The sequence below is a fragment of the Microcebus murinus genome, chromosome X, assembly GCF_040939455.1.
Source record: "Microcebus murinus isolate Inina chromosome X, M.murinus_Inina_mat1.0, whole genome shotgun sequence".
Taxonomy (NCBI): domain Eukaryota; kingdom Metazoa; phylum Chordata; class Mammalia; order Primates; family Cheirogaleidae; genus Microcebus; species Microcebus murinus.
The window spans coordinates 49,813,136-49,836,852 of NC_134136.1; the positions used below are offsets into that span (position 1 = coordinate 49,813,136).

Consider the following 23,717-nt stretch of genomic DNA (forward strand, 5'->3'; position numbering starts at 1 on the left):
CCGCAAGCCGGCCTCAGCACTCGCATAAGGGGAGGGACACACCTCCTAAAGCCGCGGGGATGAGGGTGGAGGTTGTTCCCTCGCCCTCGCCCTCGGATCTCTGCTGTAAAAGCTGAGCGGCAGAGACCGGGCATGCGCAGCATCTTCGGGCGCATTGTGATGGGAACTGCTTCTCTGAGTCTCTACAAAGACTCCGGAGTAACCGCTAACCGCCCCCCTAAGACTCCCTTTCTTTAAGACAGACACACAAACACAGAGGCAATGCAGATTTTTTTAAAGGGAGGGAGGACAGTTGCAGCTTGAAAGGCTGATCCACTTGAGGACTGGTGTATTTCTATTGATCCCATCTCCCGTGTTGACAAACGCCAGCACCTAGAGCTTTGCAGTCCGAGGCTGCAGTTTGCAGTAGAGCTAAGCGGTGTGCGGCTTTAATTCCACGTCAGATCAACTTTGATCAATATCCCCCTACCGGCCCAATTGGAAAAGCCCAATTCACAGGCACTGAGCCTTTTAGCTCTTTCCTTCTTTTTTTCCCCTCTTTAGACCCACCATCTTTTGGCGGGGAGGTCTCGGGGTTTCTTTATAATTTCTTTTTTATTTCCCTCTCTCTGTCTCTCTCTCCCTCCCTCGTGCTTGTTTTTGTTTTTCTATGTTTTGTTTCGTTTGCTTTGTGTTTTAGGTTTTTATTCATATTCTCTCTCTCTCTCTCTCTCTCTCTCTCTCTCTCTCTCTCTCTCTCTCTCTCTCTGATAGGGGAGAGAAATCGCTTTGGCGAACCCAGCTTGCAGCCAATGAACCCGCCTTCCAGATTGGTGTGAAGACAGAAGTGAGGTGGGGGGCGGGGAGGGGGTGTGAGAGATCTGGGAGTGAGAGAGAGAGCGCGCGCAAGAGAGGGAGAGAGCGAGGGAGAGAGAGAGCGCGCGAGCGAATAAGAGAGAGAGTAAGAGAGAGAGAGAAGAAGAAGAGGAAGAAGAAGAGGAGGCGGCGGCGGCGGAGGAGGAGGACTAGTGTGGGGTGGAAAGGAAGAGTGAGAGAAAGCAAGTTAAGGGGAGGGGGTGTAAGAGCCAGAGAATTCTTTTTCTTTTTCTATTATTATTTTGACGACTCCCGAGTTGCGCCCATGCTCTTGTCAGCTTCGTTTTAGGCGTAGCATGGCCAGGCAGAAGAAAATGGGGCAAAGCGTGCTCCGGGCGGTCTTCTTTTTAGTCCTAGGGCTTTTGGGTCATTCTCACGGAGGATTCCCCAACACCATCAGCATAGGTAAGCGCGAGCGAGCCAGCCAGTCGGGCCAGGCTCTCCTGCACCCGAGACCACTGCCCCGGCAGGGCTACTGCGGCCGCGAGACCCTGTCCTGCATGGCCTGGGGAAGGGGACTGGGGACGGGGACTGGATAGAGACCGTGGGGATCTAAGCCCCGACGAGCCGGCTGTTCTAGGGAGCATCGAGGACGAGAGACGGGTCTCCCGGGGCTGGTGGGGGTGGACTGCCGGGTTTTTCGAGCTAACAGGAGCAGGAAGCCGGGATGCTGCAGGGGGCGAAGAGTCGCGGCTTTTCGGCTTACTGCTCCGGACTTTGCCATGGCGTGCGTGCAGCCGCTGGAAGTTGTCCCAGGGTGATGCCGCCTGTCTGGCCGCGCCAGAGCGCGTAACCCGGACCCGGGGCGCTCAGTCCCGCGTCTCCGGCTCCAGGGAGGCAGGCTAGTGCTGGAGAAGGTGGCGCCCACTTTGTATCCCCTAGACCCGGGCAGCAGCCAGGGTCGGTGGTGGATGGGGTAGGAGGTGGGGATGAGAAAAGGAGCTGAGCGGACGGGCGCGGCGAAGTCACGCAGACCACGAATTCATGAATTGCCGCTGTGTCTGTCTAGAGCCCGGCTCCTGGGCGCCTGGAGGGAGTTATCTCGGCTTCCGTCTGTATTTATAAGTCGAGAAGTTAGAATTGTTGCCAACCCCCAGTATTGTCACGGGGGAGGACGGCTATGGGAAACAGAATGGGGCAGCCGGGGGAATAAAATTTTTGTTTTTCTTCCCAACCTTTCCTTTACCCCAGAGGAAATGATGAACCAGCTGTGTGGATGGGAGGGGTGTAAAAGAAAAGAAGTCTACAGCCTAAGAAAGAACCAAGTCCCACTCTTGATTCCTTCGTCCTACCCCAAGACAGCCCCCTCTTCCCTTCCTTCTCTCCAGCCTCTTCAGTCTAGAGAAACCAGGTTTCTCTCGGCCGAAATGTGAGTTCACAAGTCTTGAAAGACACACAGGTTGAATATCAATCCTGAATCGCGCACCCCCGTATCATTGAGAAGTATCTAGTATCTGTAGTATTCCCCTATTTCTAACCAGTCCTGGGGTGGGGGGACACAAACCAAATCTCGGTTCCCTTTGCTTATAGGTGGACTTTTCATGAGAAACACGGTGCAGGAGCACAGCGCTTTCCGCTTTGCCGTGCAGTTATACAACACCAACCAGAACACCACGGAGAAGCCCTTCCATTTGAATTATCACGTAGATCACTTGGATTCCTCCAATAGTTTTTCTGTGACTAATGCTTGTAAGTAAATCTGCTTTTCCTCCCTTTTGGGACCTTGGGGACATCATTTGTATCTTTCTTGTGGCGCTTGGGGTCCGTGTGTGTGTGTGTGTGCTGGGGGCCGATTGCCTCAGTAGACATTTTAGGGGCTCTAAGCAATCCGGTTTCATGTTGCAAAAATCGACTCTGAAGGATACTGCCGAGGGGCTCAAGGCAGTGGGCAAAACTCAAGACAGTGGGCAAAACTCTGTTCTAAATACTGTTTGATGCAAAAGTTTCATTTTCCTCCCTGCTAACCCCGCGTTCCCTCCCCAACACCCTTTTTTTGCTGGGAAAAAAGGAAAGAAAGAAAAAATAGCATGGTTGTTCAAAGAAATTTCTTAAGATGGGATTAAAAAAAGAAGCAGCTGCGTCTTGATTGAGTCAATTCAGGATGTACATTACTTGACTGTTAAAGCCACTGCCTGGCTGTAGGAATGAGCTGATTTTGACAATTGCCTAATATGTAGGAACCAAATATGAGAAATTCTCCAAACAAGTGACCTTGAGGGATTGATCAGGCTGGGTTCCCTGACCTCTTTCTGTCCTAGAATATCACCTTTCTTACTGAGAGAGCTCTGATAGGAATTGATAAGACTACAAAATGATTGCGAGTGATGAATGCCTAGCAAACTGAGGGGAAGGGAGAAGACAGTGATCAGGTGATTATTTGGAAAGCTAGTTCTGCCTCCCCTAGTGTTGCTCACCCCCTGATTGTTAAAGGACAACATGGTTCTTAATTTAGAGAGCAAAGGATGGGGGAGGGGAAGAAGTCTTCTAGCAAGAAAACTGAATATCAACAGGGAGGAATTCCATCAGCCTCAAAGCCATTTCTGAAATCCATAGTTGTACCCAATGATTGTTCCTCTGGAAAGGGGACATTTTGAGAAGTAAAACCAGGGGAACCCAAATGGCTAATAGCCTGTTGGACATATGGTTTTACTTGAATGGAATATTTTGAGAGAAAGACTGAAAATTCTGCATCTAAGCTGATTTCGCTAAAAGTTTTCACAACAATGAGGTTTGTGATGGCATAAAATATATTTTGCTCTTATGGCTGATGTAGTTTGGAATTTGGGTTTTTTTTTCTTTTTCTTCCAAGAGAGAAATAATATTTATGCTTGGCTAGGTGAGAACTTTGTATATGACTTTCTTTAAATCCTTCTGTCTCAAAGACTATGTGATTTCCAAAAAGCTGTTGAAAGGTTCCCCAAGGGCACAGGTTCCTTGGATTTGAAGACTTGAGCCAAGGGGTTGGGGGTAACATACTTTGCAAGAAATGTGACAGTTACCAGCTTCAAGAAAATTTTAGCTGAATGCACAAATCCTTATATGAACATGTTCTGAGATACTCCACATTTGACATTCTTTTGGCTTTCCAACATTGACAAAAATATGAATTTATTAATTCCATCTAAGTGTGAAAGTTACAAAATGTTTATTTATACTTTGCATCTTATTTTGGTAATTCCAGCCTGTATCCACAGCATTTATAACACACATCTGACTCTTAATCCTGCAGCAGCGCTGTGATCTCCTCAAGAGGCCTAATCTCAAATGCAGCTTCCTAAACATCAATTAGAACATGTTTAAAACCAAATACATGAAACTACCAGGGTTATCATTAATAATAAATAATATTTATTTCAACTCCCTTCAGCATCTTTCCACTGATGAGGAATGGGGTATGAGAGTCATTTGGTTTCCCAGGAATGATTAATTCCCAAGGTTTTTGTTTCTGTTTTTATAGTCAAACCAAATTGACACCTGGGAACTCAGGGCTGCCAGAACCCCAGTCAATGAGCAATCAGAAATGACCCTTGCCAGGTGAAAATCTCAATTTTAGGAATAGGCAATAAGTCATCCATATTGGTGTTGAGTAGCCTTAATGCCTTACCTCTCAGGGCAATAAAAGAACCATGGGAAAGGAGAAGAAATTGATCAAAATCTCTCACCCTGAATCCACAGCACTTCTACTTACAAGTCTGGGTTATGGCTGGGCACTTGAGAGTTGGGGAGAGGGGTGTGGCTCACTGGGCAACAAAACAAAACGAAAAAGTGACCAAATACATGTATGCATGGGCACAGACATGTACAAGAGAAATATCTAGAAACCAGTGATGTGTACCCAGCTGCCTGTTGCACTCTCAGACTTTACAGCTCAGGAGACAGAGGAGAAAAGCTGTCATCTTCTCTGGTCCCTGAAACACTCATGTCCGAGTGTCACAACCATTGAATGAGGGCTATATCTCAAAGCAGTCTCCTGGCAGCTGCTGCTGGTAGCCTCATATGAGAAAGATGACTAGTCTAACCATAGTCTGTGAATACAGAAACCAATGATTTCCAGGAGCCAGGGAAGCCCTGGAGGTGTATCTCATTTCTTCCCCTGGCTTTGATTGTTCTTTTTCTTCTGGAAGTGGAAATCAAATATTTCAGATGTTGGCCTACAAATTCTAGTTCATCACTGGCTCCTGACAGGTGACCCCAGATTCCATATCTCCAATTGACTGCCCTGATTGTACAAAGAAAAACCTCTGTATCCTCTGGCCTGCCCTTCCTTGGAGACCTAGGGAAAGTTTGAGAAAAACCCACATGAATCAAAATCTGGTCACCCACTTTTCCTATCTGGTTCAATATGGAATGGGCTGGCAAAATTAAAGAAACATTCCCCTGTTCCCATGCAGAATTCGTAGTTTCAGCTTCCCCAGCACTAGAATTGATCTCTTCTCATGATCTTTCCTGCACCCTCAATCCTGAGGCAGGCACACACTTTCTACAGTATGCAGCCAGATATGCAGGCAAACAGATTTGCAAAGAATACACAAAGGGTAAGTCCTTTTGTATGTGTCCCTGCTTTCTGCTCTCTGCTCTCCCTCTGCATTGCTCCCTACCCCTGGCAAGGTATCAGAAGGTTTCTTTGCAATGAATCTCAGGCATCAGTTATTTAAAGACTCTTATTCACCAGCAACCAGTTTTTTTTTTTTTGTTGTTGTTGTTTGTTTGTTTGTTGTGCATAACCCCCAAGAGGTTTGCTTAAGACAGACTTCAACTGTATTCTGTGTCTTAAGAGGTCCATAAAAGCCTCCTTGGCTTTGAAAGATGGTTCATTTGGAATCTCAGCTCAGAGGTGAATTGAAGTTTATCAGACAAACTCACCTGATTTGTAGCACATGCTCCCTTTTCATAGGGATTAATAGTTTGCTGCCTTACTTTTCAATTTAGCTAGATAACCCCCCAGAAAGAAAAATGATGCAAATATTTTGGTTTCAGGATACATGTATTCATATACAAACACAAGCACTCATACACACATGATTATTATATATGAAAAGATGTACACACATGCAAGTTACATGTTTGTTCTTTAAAAAACAGATTTGATCATCCTAGGGCTTTGGGAGAGGGTGGAAACGCCAAGAAACAGCTGGGTCCCATTTGGGTGGCTTTGCTGCCCTGCTTCTTCAGAAACGCTGCTGATTCCCTTGAAGTCCCCTCCTGTGTCTTGCTGCTGTGCACTTGTAGTGCACTCCACACTACACCGCCCCAGCCTCTGCAGTGTCAGCTCATTAGCACACAGATCTCATATTCCCTCTCCGCACTGTCATTGCAAAAATTGCTGTTATACACCTTTACAGCCAACAAATGTGCTCGTGGATTACGCACTGTTTGCAAGAAGCAAGGAAAAGGCAAATGTAACCTTAAAGGTTATTCACCATGGAATTGCGCTCTAAATGCATTGGCTTAAATAAAAATCTGTTGATGGAGGTGCAATGGTGATGGTGGTACTGAGAGTTGGACTTAGGAGTGCAGGCTGTAATGGAGCCCCAGAAAAATTCCCTTTTGCTGGCTAAACCGAACTGATCAGCTGCAAATTTTTATTCCATTAATTTTTTTTTCAAGCCATTTGAAATATACCTGGTAACTAAGAACACACTCCTTTAATAATTGAGCGTGTTTTGTTACCAAGTGTACTTAGCCGAGACAGGTTTCAGTCTCTTGCCTACAGAGTCACAACCTCGTTAACTAATTATTCTAATTGCCAGGATCCATTTAACCATTTAGGTCCATTTAGGAAGGAAATGTCTCCCTTGGTCCCATTCTCTGCAATTTGGTGGGTTTTGGTTAGCTTGGTTTAGTTTTGGTGTTTATCCCTTCCGTATAAGCTTTGAAACCAAGCTGAAGATCTCAGGATCAAAGCTGCTGTCCTCAAACAGATCTTCCCAACTAACCAATATGGACTGCTCTGGCTCCACCTCCCACCCTCACACCCCTGTCTTTGTGCCTTTGCTGCTGTCCCTCTCTCCTCTGTCTGCTGGCCAGCCATCAGTAAGCTCAGTGGCTTAGCTCACTTCTCAGCTCCTCTAGCCAGCTGGTTTAGCCCACTGAAGCACGGAGAGGTCGCCTCAGTGGAGCCAGTCAAAGATTTAAGTCACCTTCTCACAGGTTTATTATGTTTTTTAAAAATCTATTTTTTACAGGGGGAGGAGGGAGGAAGGTGATGCTGTTCATTTGGGCCATAAAAATAGATGGCAATCAGCAGACTATAAAGGTGAGCTTCCTGCAAAGTGCATTACCTCCCCTAGAAGGAAGCTTCCCATTGATCTGCTAAATGGGGGGAAGGGAATTGAGGGGAAGGGGAAGGAGCAAAGAAAATTATTATGTTCTCCATCTATGATTACTGCAAAAATGAGCCCTGGCTTTTCTTCCTCTCTGCAGTTTTAACTTTTTTTCCCCAAAATGAAACTAGTTATCCACAACCCCCTACTTCTGCCTTTACAGAGGTTGTTTCCTTAATTCTGCAATTTCCTCCTTAGTCCCTAAGATTGAATTGAAATAGTGAGGGCTGCTTGAGATTTTTATTATATGTTTTTGCCTCCTGATATATTCTTAAATTTCACTGTTATGGGTAGTCAGAGGTGATTGGCTGGTTTCGTTTTTAACAGATTGAAAAATAAATGAAGCTGCTAAGGAGTCGTCATTATTTGTCTTCCCTTGTGGATAAGAGATTTGTCATTTTAATGCAATTGGTTTAAGGATTAAAGGACAGCATGGATTTTTAAGAGAGGACCAGAATTTTAGAAATAGAATTCATAACTTTGGAGGAGGGGAGTAAGCATACCTATCCAAATGATTTCCCTTTGAACTTCTTAGATTGGAACTGCAAAATATATTTGAAGGACCTTTTTATAAAACTTTCTATCTTATACAAAGGTTATAAAAATCATCTGTATACTTTACCTGCTCTATTAAAAATTCAAGTTTTGACTTGATATTTTTGGTTTTGATACTTTGGGTCTAATTAGATGAAATGCCCACAGGAGGGTGCAATGAAAACCCCACATGGGGGTGATGGGTATACTTTAGCAAGACTGTGGGAGTTATGCAGACACAAAAGGAACTCCCTTCCTCTTGGGAGCTGCTCAGGGAATGTCTGGGCTCCAGACACAGAGCTACAAATAGCTTCAGCCTGTGTGTGGGATGAGTCCTGAGTTAGGGCAGCAGCCCCGAAAAAGGTCAGTCCTTGCCAAAAGGTTAACATGGACAGAATTTGTCTTTCTCCTAATTCTACCTTTTCTATTGCCATTATTTTCTCCTCCTGTTCTGTCTTGTCCAGCTCATATCACTGCCTTTTGCTCATCTCTAACTGCCTACTCACTGACTGGCCCTTGATTCTGGTATCCCATCCACACTAAACCTACCTAGGGATTATTTCCTACCCTGTACTTTTCCAGACCTAATTCTCCTTCTCCATCAGAATGTCCCTATTCTTGGTTCATCATCCTCAGGGTCCACGCTTTACTTTGGGGGTGACAACTTTTTATCTAATACAGGAATATAGCTGAAAGTGGCAGATGAAGGGTTAATGCACCGAACAGAGCAGTATTTGCTTTAAAACCAGGGACTATGGGAACCATAGTGTCTCAATTTCAAGGAAAGATACTTTAATGGGAAAGTTTCTAGATATGATGCTCGTAGTGGCCGTTACTCTACCCAAACCAAAGATCAGCTGGTTTTTGGTCATGGAAGACCCTTTTATAGGCCAAAGTACAAATCCACCTACACATAGGTCGAGTGCACCCAAAGCATAGGCAGGTTCAGCTTCTCCATGTTGAACCTAAAAGCCTTTTGGGTAATTGGGAAAGCTGCCAAATTTCATAGGGATTCATTTTATTAAAGAGGCTGTTGGAGAGTCGAGCTGCCTATGTGAGCACTGGCAGGAGATGCACTGGCAGAGAAGGAAGGTTATAGGAGAGGAGAATGTGGGAGGAAAGCTGGATCTAAAGCTGAAAGTCTTCTTTCCCTGGGATGGCATGTGGAATATCATATTTAAGAGGCAACATCCCTCTCACAGTCACTAAATAGTAGCTCTGGAGGCACTTGGAAGCCTAGCTGAGCAGTGTCTCCTCCTCCCTTCATCCCTTCTTTGCCTGGTGTCAAGCATACACTCTGGCCTCTCTTCCAATGGAAATAATCAGCATAGTCTCTTCTGGATTTCCATTTGAGCATTGGTCAGAGAATTAGGTGTTTACAGCCCTCCCTCCATCTGAACCTCACTATTCTTCAGTTCCTATCACTGGCTTCTTAAGCAATTATCCTCAACACAACCATCGTTTGCCCTTATTTGGAGGGTACAGGGGAACACGGATAAGAATAAGGAAACACAGCTGGTAATAATCCCTCAACCCTATGGGGCACAATTCAATGAAGAATAGTACTTCTTAACCTTTATTTAATGTGCACAACAATCACCTAGGATCTTGTTAAAATGAAGATTGTAATTCAGTATGTCTGTGATGGAGCCCAAGAATTTGCATTTTTAACAAGCTCCTAGGTGATGCCAATGCTGCTGGTTCTTGAACCACACTTTGAGTAAGAAGAGTCCAGAGCAGGGAGACTAATCACAAAGGAAAAGGTTCTCCCAGACGAGCTCTTGCCCACGTTTGTACCTTCTTGCCGTCCAAAGAAGGTTCTGTAAGAGACATATTTGACTCATTCCGACACAAAGATGTCTCTATCATATTCCCAATAACCCCATGTCCATTTCATCCAGGTCTGTAGGTGGCATGAGTAGATGTCTGATGAGAGCATTTACTGAGTTGTTTTTTGTAGGGACGTGGAGTGAGGACTAGAAGGCAGACTGAAAGAGGAGGTAGCTCATGAGCCAGGGTGACAGTGTCTTGGCTTCTTGCCACACCCCAAAGTGCCCCTTTTAGAAACGACCTGCCCAAGAGAGCTAAGGTTGGCATGTGGTTCCAACTCCCTTTCCACTTTGCTTCTCTGGGTCAAGGCATGCCAGAAGGAGGCATGTAACATCTGCTCCTCAGCTGTCTGACTTCCCTTAAACAGGATTAGAAATAAGAAGTACAACACAACTTGAATTCTATCTGGTTCCCTGGGAGACTAAAAAATTGACTCTATTTTCAAGGCCTGTGCCAGGCACTCATTGATGGGAGGGAAAGGAAGTAATGTCACTTTCTAACAGATCCAAGCCAAGGACTGCTCCAGGGAAGTCATTAAAAGCTTACTCAGTGTCAGTTGAGGGCTGCAAAATGACACCTGATTTCCCCCAAATGTTGCCCCCCAACCGCCTGCCATTAGTCTGAAATTCCACAAATTCATTTATTCGTGTTACTTACTGCACTGAAAGCCTGTGCTAAAAGGCAAGTGTGCTATGTGAAAGGGAATGAGTTCAATCCTATCAGCCATTAATATTTCAACCAGAATTCTTTATTTGGATTACCACCTGTTACCTTGCAGGATCCTCAGAAGGTGCTTTCCAAGACTGGTAAGTGACACAGAACAAGACACCTGCATGAGGAAGAGGGACATCAAGTGGATGGTGGGCATTAAGCGGGGCACTGGGAGGCCCTTGAGGATGAGGAGGATTCCCTCAAATACACTTCACCTACTTTTCAACATTTGACCTTATCCATCCATAAATTCTGGTACTTTATTCACTAATATTTTAGTTGCCTTTGACTATTTTATATTTTAGTTGCCTTTGACCCATCAACTTACACCCTTCTGTTGGTAGTGGGCCTGCTACCTGTTCTGTGCATGGTTGTCTGCTGCAGTAGATAAATTCAGCATCAGGATTCTCCACAATTATTGTGGGAAATTTTCAGAAGTAAAGACACTTTGTGATGGGTGTGGTGATTTTTTTTTAAACAAGGTCTCACTCTGTCACCTGGGCTAGAGTGCAGTAGTGTTATCATAGTGCACTGCAACCTCAAACTCCTGGCCTCAAGTGATCCTCCAGCCTTAGCCCCCCAAGTAGCTGGGTCTACAGGCATGCACCACCATGCCTGGCCCATTTTTCTATTTTTTGTAGAGATGTGGTCTCACTCTTGCTCAGGCTGGTCTCAAACTCCTGAGCTCAAGCAATCCTCTCATCTGGGCCTTCCAAAGTGCTAGCCACCACACCTGGCCTGGTGATGTTTTTGTAAGGTATTAAAAATTGTTGGGATAAAAAATAATCCCCTCTCAATCACCCATTATTGGCTGATCTACCTTTCCAATTACTCATTGCAACCAGGGCTCTCATCTTTGCAGCTGCCCAGAAAGGGGTCAGGCTACCAGAAATGGATGAGATAGGAAGGGATCAGAACCCAGCCCACAGAGGGATAAGTATAGAGCTGTGGGTATGGGTCTCTGTGTGGGTGAACACCCTTGTAAATTTAAGATAGAAAGGCCACTAACATCCACAATCAGCCAGAACTTGTTACAGATTCTCAAATATCCTTATATCTCATTGCAATATCCAAAGCAACTTGTTGATTAGTTTAAAACAGTTTTTCTTGAATTGGGCCACTTGCATCAGAATCACCAGAGATGCTTGCTAAATATGAATTCCTGGGCCATCCCGCAGATTAACTGAATCAGAAAATATAAGGATAAGCCTGTTTAACAAGCTCTATGGGTGTTATTAATGCACACCCAATTTGGGAATCACAAGTTTAATAAGCCCTGGTACTGCAAAGATTACAGATTCATATCAAGTATTTATTGAGCACCCTCTAAGCACTAGGTTTTGTGCCATGCACTTTCATATATGTTACTTTTCTGTGTAAGCGAAGTGCTGTTGGCCCATGTCAGCATTAGTGAGTTTGGCTCTCAGGCTGGAAATCTAAGACTTAAAAGAACTAAGAGACTAGCCACAAGTCACGGTCTGTTAGGGGAACAAAGCACAAATGCTCTTTGAGGTGATAAGTAGAGACAAGGGAATGATTTCTATTTTGACAAGCCTTCCCTTCTTTGTTTGTTAGCTAATGATTGGTCCTCAGCCATGCTATAAACTAGATGTCATGGCAAATGTCTACCCATTTATTAAAAATAAATAGATTGCAATCAGTTCATATAGCATTCATTGTGCCCTTCTGCCCATCCTTGCTATCAACAAATCTAAAACCAGAGCTGAAATAATAATAACTACCATTTATTGAACCCATACCACATGGAAGGCATTACACTAAGCATTTTACTTGCCTTAACTCATGAATCACAACATTGCCAAAAGGGGGGAACTCTCTTCCCCATTTTCTAAAAGAGGAATCATAGGTGATTCAACATGTATAAGCAATTAGCTTAAGATCACACAGCTGGCTAAGTAGTGGAACCGGGATTCCACCTGAGATCTTCCTACCTCTAGAGGCTGAGTCAATTTCAACTGGGGTTGAAATCTCAAATTATTATAGGGGCCAGGTAGATCACATTAATGTGGGATTTGGGCCACATGTGTTATAATAGGGAGTGGTAGGGTGTACGGCAGACTAGAGAGTCCATGCCCCTATCCAAAGACATTCAAATTCAATTTTTTAAGCCACTGCAAGACAAACAAAACACTGCAACAGGACCTGGAGTGATTGGAAGTGAAAGGTACAAGTGTCTGACCTCTGCACTACACTATACACCTCCCTTTAGCAGCTAAGTTACTGGTAAAGAGAAGCTCTATTATCTGGTAGTTATAACCACTGAGAACAACAGAGAGAAAAGCTCTTCTTGGTAAAAATCCTATTTTGACTTTCTACTCTTAGTGTGCCATCAAGATATCTCAATATAGTAGAACTTTCTCTCCTTTGTACACATCCCTGTGGTCCTACATACATATACTGTACATCTAGTAGCATTTCATGGCTGAATGGCCAGCTCAACTCTGACAAACCTTCCCCCAGGCAAAGCTGAGGCCTGCAGCAAGGTCAGAGTGTTGGCATAGGGTCATTAACCAGTGCTCAGCTTGTTAGAAGAGGTACTTCTGCCAGGGGAGGGGGGCTGCTTTTAGGTAACTACTTACATTCTAGAACATGGAAACAGGCCCACAACTAGGAGGCCACTGGGTCAAGTAAGGATCTGTCAACAGTCGTCCAAGTAGGAGCTTCCCATATACTCAAAGAGGCTCCCCAACTTCAGACCAGAGTCCAGAATACAGAGGTATAGTAAGTTGTTTGGAGTTGTAAACTGACCTAAGTGAAGCTAGCTGGTCATTCACAATCATTAGATACTTTTTGTTGGATATCATTAGAGTGTCATAGTTAGAGTGAGAGCTACAGGTCTTCTCCCGATAACCTCACTGAGGCTTGTATAAAAGCAAGCTTCAGACAAAATTCTGCTTCTCATTAAAATAATAGCAAACAAGCACAAAACAATTGGCCAGTCTGTTTCGTAGGCTCAGTCAAGTCCAGCTTCCTTTCCTTTTAGGTGCTCTAACGGCACCTTGTGTGAAGGTTTGCTTGAGGCAGACAAGATAACATTCTAGTGGCAGGATTCAGCTAACCAAGAATCCCCATCAGTGGCTGCCCACAAGACAATTTGTGAATTGAGCCTAGGGTACCATTTCTAAGGGATAATACTATAGGGCTTATTAGATCCTTATATCTTCTTTCTGCTAGTTTGAGAACACCTCGACCATCTTTCTATATGATCTATATATGCTAAACACTACTAATTTCACCAATGAGAATTTTAATGTTAACTAACAAAGCCTCTTGTGTTCATTGGAGATAAATACCTGAGGTGATTGTATAACCACTTCTTTTTTTTTTTTTAATTTTTACATTCTGAGGTACATTCTGAATATAACCACTTCTTGATTAGAATTTTTTAAATGCCAGATAACCACTCCAGGACTGTGCATTTCCCCATGAGGATAACTGCCCAACTAACCACGCCTATGGTGCAGATTAAGAGTAATCCACATATATACAACATAATTTATGTTGAAGTCTTATAAAGTAGATTACAGAAAATATAACATTTTGGATACCATATTTCTTATGGCCTTGGGAAACAATAAAAGTGGAATTAGGCAGATGGTGGAATGAGCAATGGGCCAGGAATTAAGAGATCTGGGTGCCAGTCTTAGTCCTTTGACATCAGCTTCCTGGATGACCTTGGACAAGTCACTTCTGTCTCCAGTTCCAGTTTTTATCATTTGTAAAATGGGAAAGTTCCTCTGCGGGTTCTTCTGGATAATCTCTCAGACTTCCATCTTTGACATCCTATCATTAACTCTTGTCCAATTCTTACCACTTCACTTTATTTCTTACTGAGGAAAGAATATCCCAAATGAAGCTCCTCAAACTCTTCTATATCTATAAATTTCTCTTCATATTCATTTATTCTCTGCCTTTATAAGACTCTTTGATAAATACATTAAATCTCTGAAAGCAATTGACAGTGTTTCCAGCCAGTTATGCCTTATCCTTGCTCATCCCAACTCTTCCACATACTAGCAGTGAGACCTTGGGCAAGTTATTTAACTTCACTGTGCCTCAGATACCCCAATTATAAAATGAGGATAATAATAGTTCTTACCTCATAATGTTATTGAGAGTTTTAAATAAAAGAATTCACAAATCCATGTAAAGTACTTAGAACAGTACCTGACATATTATATATTATTATTATTAATATCATTAGCCTAAGATCTTTTTGAGCATTTTGTCCTAAAAACAGAAAGCCAGCTTCATTTAGAAAGTAAAATCTCTTGTCACTTTGGAGACCAGATTTCCTTCCTAAACACTCATCCTCTGAGCCTGTTTATGGTTCTCAGTTCTTCCCCAACCCCAAGATAATTTTTTTTCTTCTAAGAAAGCCATCATAGCACTCCTTCAGATTACTAGCTCATCACCCTGACCTTGTAAATCTCTCACCCAGGCATCCAAATTTGCCCACCCATTTTACTTACCTATTGGTAGTGACAGCTACTCAGATACTCTGTGCTCAAGGAACTCAGAGACACACGTTTCTGCATAATCTAAGGGCTAATGTGTTCATAGAAAGACCTTGAGTCTTTTTTCCTAAAGAAACTATCTTTATATCTAATTCCATCTGTTTCCAATCATAAAATGAGTCATTTTTTTCTATTATTTTGTGACAATTCATTATCCAAACAGTACACAAGCAGCCCCTCTTGACTTCTAAAAGGCCCAGGAGGCATCTACTTGTCCTCTGAAGGTAGATTAAGAAGAAAACACTTGGACTAAGGAGCCAGGGGACTGACTCTGCAGTCAGGCTCTAGAGCTTGTCTTGGAAATGGGGCTTTCCACTGAGAAACACCAGGAAAAGCAGCAAGAAATTGTTTAGAGCCTCCCTGGAAGAAGCCCCTTCATTTCCTTGAGCACTGCAGGGCTATTAGCGAGTGAGCTTTCTTCCTAGGCTCTGGAGTCAAGAACCCAGGGAACAGGGAACTGTGGAGAGAGACACTCTGCATTGTTCTTTCTCCTCTGGAGAAGGCACTGCTCTGGTGCACACATGTTGCATGCATCTTCCCTTGGTCCTTTCTGCTTCCTTGCCATTGATAATCCTTTTAGTCTCTTGTCATCCAGATGGTGAAAAATCAACAGAGGCTCACTTATGGCACATCTCTGAGTCTAGGCAATTTTTCAACTAAATATCACAGCCTCTTACAAGAGCTCAGTCCATTTTGTGCAAGAGCTACTAAGGGTGTCCTTTGACCTCCTGGTTTCTGCCAGTCCCAAATCTTACTGTCCTCAGTTCTTCCCTCTGCAGCCTGTAGATCTATAGAAGATCCCATGAGGAAAATTGAGCTTTCCCCTGGGTAAAGAGATCTGGAACTGCCTAGCTCTTCATACATTGACTCCTGGCCCTTGGGTTTTGCACTTTACTCTCTGGAGCAAGGGGTTGTTGTTTGACCCTTGCTTAGTGGAAGGCTATCTCTCTTACTTAGTTTGGGAGCTACCAAAGGAATGGCACTAAAGTAGACTGCCAGCATTTGAATCTTGGCTCTCTTACTAGCCATAAGACCTTGGGCAAATTGCAGAACCTCTCTGAGCCTCAGTTTCCTCTTCTGTGAAATGAGGATGAATATAATAGTAAGCTACCTTATAAAGTCATCATGAAGATTGATATCATCCACATAAAATATTTACCGTGATGTCTAGCATATAGTAAGTGTTCAATAAATGGTAGCTATCATTAATAGAGTAGTGAAGTAGTTGGTAAGGAATAAAATTAGTCAAAACAAAACTGTGGAAGAGATTCTTCCCATCTGTAACCATTCCCAAAGCCCTCCACATCAGCTTGTACCCTCTATGAATCTGTAGCTGAAAAGAGACTGGATGGGATCATCTTTAAATACTCACAATGCTGCCACAGGAATAAGGGATTTGCTTTGGAGCAAAAAAAAGCAGAGAAAGAAATAATTGACTTGATGCCTCAAAAAGCCAATGCATACACACCACTGGTCTTAATCATGCCACCATTAAGTGGAATTGTCCAGAAGGACGTGATCCTTTCTGATTTTTTCCTCTTAATTAAATATGATTTTATTATCTAAATCAGCAGGGATAGTAACATGATAATTCTGGCACTTGAGGGCTTGAAGGAAAGAACAATCTTTCTTTTCATGTGTTTAACGTGAGAGAGTAGAAAAGTGAATCCTGGAGTCTTCATTCACACAAGGAAAAATGTGATGCCAATTGGGTCCTTCCAGCCATGATTTTTCAGAGTTTTTAAATTAAGGATGATATGTGGATGGAAGTTTAGAGCATATCTGTTTGAGTGGATGGATTTTCTTCGTTTGATGTTACTTACCTAAGTCAGACTGAAAATAGCAAAGGAAGGAGATTTGGAAAAGGTTAAAAGAGAAATTTTGCTAATGTGATTTTCTAACATTTCAGTCTCCATTCTCTCCAGAGTAAAGGTTAACTAGCTGATTCTACAAGCATAGATTCACTAGAAAGGATCCTGCTGAGGACCACCAAGCTTTTTTTTTCCACTCTCTTCCTCTATATTCTGGGGCTGATCTAACAGCACGCTGTCTTCAGCAGGCCAAAACCTGGGTGATGACCAAAGGCAATTTTTCCCCCTTCATCTCCCAGGGTTCCCATGCTCCACCAGCATCATTTCTTGTTCTCATTTCCTATCCAAGCCCATTGCTTATTGTCTTGTGGGATCATTGATCTTTTTGTGTTTTCAGATGAGAACTGAGGAACAGAGAGGCTAAATGACTAGCCGAAGGTCACACAGCTAATTGATAGTTGAGCTGGGATTATAATGCAGGTCTCCTAACTCTTGGCATTTCTCTAAGATGTCTCCCCAACATAATCATTCTACTTTTAGCTTTCACTGCTGCACAATGACATTATATATGAAAATGATAACCCTGTCAGTTTTAAATGGTTGGCAGAGAGGAAGAATAAATCCACAGCAAGTGAATTCAAAAGGCAGTAAAGCACGAATTTCAGGGGCCACAGTTAATGGTATCTTCCATTTAGTGCCTCCAACATTAACCTGTCGTCATTATACCACCCTCTGATTTATAGTCAGGAATGAACAAAACAAAGTCTTGAAGTCCCTTTATAGATCACAGACTGTTGGAGATAGGTCAAGTAGTTCTAGTCTAATTACCTCATTTTGTGGATGAGGAAAGAGAGGACAAGAAAAGAGAAGAGACTTGCCAAAGGTGGTGCAGCTCCCTAGTGGCAGAAGTAAGATGAGACTAGACAGACAGATTTCCAGAATAGGGTCTTTTCCACCACATTTTGCAGCCTTACCAGCAGGAAACTGTACTAAAGCAACACCACAGATTTTATTACTTTACTGTCTTTTGGCATCTCTTTTTCTCTAAATTTCTCATATGTATAAGTCATATTACCCTAATGTAATTTTTTAAATGTGGAAAACATTTTAATAATTGTAGAAATTAAAATGTAAAATTAATTCATGCTCATTATAAACAAGCAAAAAACTTCAAAAATGTAGATAAGAAAAATCACCCATATAAATAAAACTCATCCCAAATTGGGTTTTAACATATATTCAGATTTGTATTCTGCTTTTTTACTTTATATTAGGAGCACTTTTTTCCAGGCCCTTTACATGATCTTTAAAAATTTGATTCTTTAATATTTATAAATTATTGCATCACATTTTATGACATATACATATATATAAAGCCATTACCTTATATACATATAGTTATATGTATATATCTTTTTAATATATTTATATATATAAAACCATTACCCAATTTTATGCATTTGGTGGATTCCCAAGTCTTTGAAAATTTGAATTTTTAATATTTATAAATTATTGTATCACAGTTATTTTATGACATGTATGCATATATAAAACCATTACCTTATATACATATCTTTATATATATATATATATATATATATAAAACCATTATCAAATTCTATGCATTTAGGTGGATTCCCAATTCAGTGAGGCTTATGATTATGCCTCAACTTCCTATAATACTCATATTCTAACACAGGTCTGAACACATAGAAAACATATAATAAACACTTGCTGACTTTTACTTGCCTTGACCTTTTTGAAATGATCATTATTACTCTACCAGATGGGGCAACCAAAGTGAGAACTTGACCTTCCATCCTCTTTATAGTACATGTTATATAACTCAAGACAGGCAGTATAGCAATGGTGGTTGTGCTCAGAAGCCAGACTCTCTGGGTCTACATCCTGGAGTTCTCTCTTTCTAGTTGTATAACCATGGGTGAGGAACTTAACCCCTTCAAGCCTCAGTTTTTCTGTCTGACAAATGGGAAAATAGTATCTGCCTTATAAGGTTGTGGTAAAAATTAAATGATAAAATATGTGGAAAGTACTGTTATATAGTGAACACTCAACAAATATTAGTTGTAATTATTATTATATTTGCCAAATGAAAAAAGCATCAGATGTGGAATCAAAAATCCTGGTTTCTTGTTCCATCTCTGTTATTATTTAGCCCTATGACCTTGCATGCATTATTTATTGGTCTAGGTCTCAGTTTCTTCATCCACACTGTGGAAATAATAATTCCTGAGCTGTATACCTTACAGGGGTATTATGAAGATAGAATGAGACAGTGAATGTGAAAGTGCTTTGGAAACTACGTGGTAAAATAGGATTGTTAAGTATGTAAAGTTAGATGCAATATGTGATTGTCATATGGTAGGACTGGAGATGCAGAGTGCATAGGAGACTAAGCTAAAGATACTGAACCCTGGAAGATGTTTTAAAATAAAACCCCTGATATTGGAAATATAGGCTGTCACAGGCAGAAGGCACCTTAGAATTCATCTAGTCCAATATCTTAATGTTATATGTAAGAAAAGAGATTCAGAGAAGAGAGAGCTCAAAGTCACAGAGCTAGTCACAGAAATGATACTAAAACTCATGTCTCCTGGTTTTCCAAGCACAATACTAAAACAATCAATCACTCTAGCTCTTTATTTGTTGACCTTTATCAAAAAAGGAGTAAAGAAAAAAAACTAGTTATTTGTAGAATCCATGTAGGTAGGAACTGATTAATTAGGGTTTTACCACAAGGATAAGCCACATATAACATGGCTCTACTATATTTTTAAATCCCAACCTCATTCCAGATGAGGGAGAGTAAGGGTGCAAGAAGGTGATGGGGGAGGTTTAGTCAGGTGGGAAGAATGTCTTCAAACTTGGCCAGATTCCCAAGGGAGTTCTGTTGTCCCCAGCAATGACCGCTGTAGCAGATGGCCTTTCTTTGATTGTTAATATTTATCTTTGCAGTCAGTCCTCAGTTATGTGTTTTTGGAAAACTTAGTAAAGTAGATGAAATTGCCAGTTGCTTGAAAATACAATTGCCAATTGTTTGAATGAAGCAAATTGATTACAGTCAGAGGACTATTTGTTTTACTCTGGCATGCATACAGCCCATGTCAGGCAAGCGCTGCATCACTGATGGCAACTCAGACATCACTGCATCCCCTGAATTATATCCCTCCAGGTATTCAGTAAATATACGTGTTGGATACTTTCCTCTTTACATTATTTTAGCTGAGATGAGAGCACATAAACACTTCCATCTGACAACATTTTCAAGTTCAACAGCACAGAAGGTTATTTTAAAAAGAAACAAGAAAGGAGTTTTTCAATAGCAAGCTCCAAAGGTGACTAAAAATGCCATCCAACAAGGCAGCCCGTTAAGAAATGTAGTGTGAAATGTGTTAATAGGATAAGCCCAAATGAGGTCTCACTAGAGTCTTAGCTCCAGAATTTTGGCTGCCTTCCCCAGCTGCCACTGTGGCCCAGACAGTGTCCATCAAGGTTCATCCCTCCCCCACTCCTGAAGTACTCCCTTTCCACCCTTCATCTGAAGGAGACCTATGGCCAAAGGCAGCTCACGCTCACCTTGTCATGCCCAGAACTCCTGCTGAGAGGGACTACTTGCCTTGGCCAGGAAGCATCAGGGGAAGCAATTAGACAGATCTCTGCCATGCTGCAGAGATCACTGGCTGCTGTGCCTAAAATGTTCCCCAGGTGGGGCCCGCCAAAATTGGGCCTCTTGTGTCTGGAGTAAGTGGCCATAGTCTGAAATCAGCAAGGTGGAAGGAAAGGGGAAATGACCTTGTTCATCAAGCCCTGTTACGCCACAAGGGGCTCCCCCCTGGAAGCTTAAAAGGAACAAATTCCGGGCAAGTCAAAGTCAGGCCTACTTTACACAGTGGGAAGTAAACATATGGAACCCCTTAGCCCAGACTTGGTGCCAGCTGAAAATATAAATACTGTCAGATAAGGTTCAATACATTCATGATTGCTAAGGGAGTGTTAGGTTATTAAGGGAAACGAGGCTGTTTGGGGACATGTTTAATCTCTGAGCTCAAAATCAGTGAGGACAACCAGATCCTCTGACAGCCTCAGTCCCGAAGATATACATGGTCTCAGAATTGTGATTGTGTTTTCCAATTAAGCTAGGAAAAAAATAAAGATGTGGTAGGGTTGGTTGGCTCAAATTGAGATGATAAAATCTCTGGTTTTCTCAGACTTCAATTCTTCAACACTTATAAGGAAACCAATACATTATGGAAGAAAAAGCCCTAGATTCCCTCCTTGCCCTACTACTATTAACTAGCGATGTAAGTGGCCACTTGTTAGCCTTCATCTTTTCCCATTTGTAAAATAAGGGCATTAGACTCGGTGACCTCCAAGGTCCTTTCTAGCTTTAACTATGTTTAATTTAAATGATATCATAAGGTTCCCTTATACGGGGCCCTGCACTTTTCCTTGCTCTTCCTAGCTCAAGACATCAAGGCCTTCAAGATGATCAAAAGATACCCCAGACTCTACCCAGATGTCTCACTCAAGTCTAGCCTCCACAGCAGAGGCCCATGCTCTGGAATTTATATCTCATGGCCTATTCTCCAACTCTCCAAGCCCCCAATTGCCTTGCAAGTAGGTAGAACTGGTTAGATACAGGGGTTTTGTTTTGTTCAGTGCAATAGGCAAGCTTGGGCTCTAAATAGTAGAGGCAGCACTGTGTGAGCTTTAAATCTAGAGCTTACCTGATTTCGAATTCTGGTTTTGCCACTTCTAGCTATGTAGCCTTCAGCAAGGTACCTAACCACTGTGCACTTCAGTTTCCTCACCTAGAGAATGACAGTGATAATACTGCCTCCCTTCTAGGATGATTGTTAGGATGAAGTGAGAGAATTCATGTCAAATGCTCAGCCTCATGCCTGGCACATAGTAAATGCTGCCACCACCGGGCATTATTTCTCCATTCTTCACTAAGTAGATGTTGTGCTAAAAATCAAAAGCAAAATGTCAATAAATTTTGAGGTAGTAATCAAGACTTTTAAGCACTGGCAAATTATTTGTCTTCTCAGGGCCCTTATGTTTTGGTCCCTATGTTGGCATATTTACAATTTATCAGGGGAATTCTGGAAACTGCACAAGCCAGTGAGAGCACTATTTCTGATAAGGGCGGCATTTGGGTAACCCTCCAAACCACACTACTTAGATGAATGCTACTTCCAACCTCCTCGAGGAGCCAGTGCAGCCTGTGGGGATCCTGCAGAGAGGGAAGTTCCAAAAAGTGACCCTTTGATGTGGCTCATGCACTCAGAGTGCTGAACAATATTTCACCTTTCCTGTTTAAGGTGTTACAGTTAAACTGTAAGATGAGAACAAAGCCACAAGTTGCCACTATCTCCTCCCTCCCTTCTCCAGTTTTCACTGAGTGAACACTGTAGAGGGAGAACAAAGAAAGAAGCTCAGCTTGGGTGTGGGAAGCTGGAAAACTGCAGGTTGAGCCCAAACCTGTTTTAGAGACAGGAGGAGATAAAATTAAGAAGGTGAAGCTGAGCTAGGACAAGATCAAAGTTAATGAAATTGCAAGAGAGGTTAATAAGGGATCATTAATGTATTCCTCAAATCCTATGTTCAGCTGTTGGATATGTGTTTGGGATTTGAGGGGCAGTGGGAGCAGATTTCATGAACAATCAACTTCTCTAATGCACTCCAGTTGATTAGTATCAACAGTGTTAATTTTGACCTGGAAGCCTACACAGGTTACCTGTGGATGCTTGCTCCTCTTAGTCTTTTCTGAGTAAGAAGCCCTCAGAATTTAGTGGAAAGACTCCAGTAATTAATTGGGATACTGGCATGAACATAAATATGGCTGAAGAGTTTAATGGTTCAGGTAAAGAAGTAAGGAGATAGAGATGATCCCTAAAGGTATGTACCAAGCCCATTGTGAGGGAGCGTGAGAGAGATGGTGACCTGCACTGACTGGTGGCACTTTACTGGGAGCATCCATGAATGAAGACTGGTAAAAAAAAAATCTACTACACAATGATATAAGGCCGACGTTATTACTATACCCATTTTACAGTTAAAGAAACAGGTTCAGAGAAGTTAAAGTACTGTTCCCAGTAAGTGACAGAGGTGGAACCCAAACCTAAGTCTAATCTTATGCTCTTTCCATTCAACGTGCTGTCTCCATTTAACTAGCATTATAAAAGAATGAGTGGTTCCATCTTAGCTAATTTTCTAAATAATGGAAGCACACATTTTTTAGCGATCCAAGTGCTATTTTTATTTTAACCATTTTTGAAGAAAAAACTTTCTACAATGCTTCACACACCTCCACGCCTTATTATGCAGGGTATACAGATTAGTGTGCTTTTAATCTTCTGTCTATTTCCATAGCCTTCTATCTCTTCCCTCACTGTGGCTGACAACGTTCAGTACCTCTTGGTTACTGAAGATAGCACATTAGAAATGGGGTGCTCCTAAAAGCAGACATTCTAAAATGTGACAGCTGACAGTGAGAGAACAGCATGCAGAATCACCAACTATAAAAGTACAGTTGTCAGGGGCTATTTCATGTAGGGGCAAATAGACCTAAGAGGCCAAGTAGCTTCTTGAACAGCAAACTCAGTCCTGGAATTGGAGTTCCCAGTAAAGACCGAGAATCATCACTAGAAAATGAAATTGTGTTCATTCTACTGTACTCCCATACCATGGGGAAAGGGAGAGGTCCATTCTAGCTAGGAGGAGTATTTGTTTCCCACTGGATATTGTTTAGAAATGTCTGTTCAGAGTGATGATAAAAAAGCAGACTTTTTAGATAGTTTATTATTGCCTTTAAATTTTCTATACACAATACACTGTTTTATCATTTGTACCTCGGGCATTCCTACTGCCCCTGCCTTGGTATGCCAGTGCCCTAACTGTGTTTAAAAAGGCAGAGAGGGGGGTTTCCACTTTAGAAAGATTTCTATCTCAAATGGCTCAAGAGCTGATAAGTCTAAAGGGGTAAATCTTCACTGATCTGGAAAACATATCCCATGTAAAATGCACGGCAAATTATTATGTGTTCAGCCTGTCACTTCCCTTTTCTTGTCCCACCTGTAATTTCAAAGAAA

At 42.2% G+C, this 23,717-nt stretch overlaps 1 protein-coding gene across 2 annotated transcripts in view; it reads left to right on the forward strand.

Annotated features, from left to right (window-relative positions):
* Positions 1 to 760: 760 nt before the first annotated feature.
* Positions 761 to 23,717, forward strand: part of GRIA3 (glutamate ionotropic receptor AMPA type subunit 3) — a 300,360-nt gene continuing 277,403 nt past the window's right edge. The window contains exons 1-2 of one of the 2 annotated variants that reach the window (XM_012745625.3): positions 761 to 1,260; positions 2,386 to 2,544. In XM_012745625.3, coding sequence (XP_012601079.1) covers positions 1,152 to 1,260; positions 2,386 to 2,544 — 268 coding nt within the window. In that variant the 5' untranslated portion in view covers positions 761 to 1,151. The remainder of the gene's footprint in view (positions 1,261 to 2,385; positions 2,545 to 23,717) is intronic. The other variant, XM_012745624.3, reaches the window with a different exon arrangement.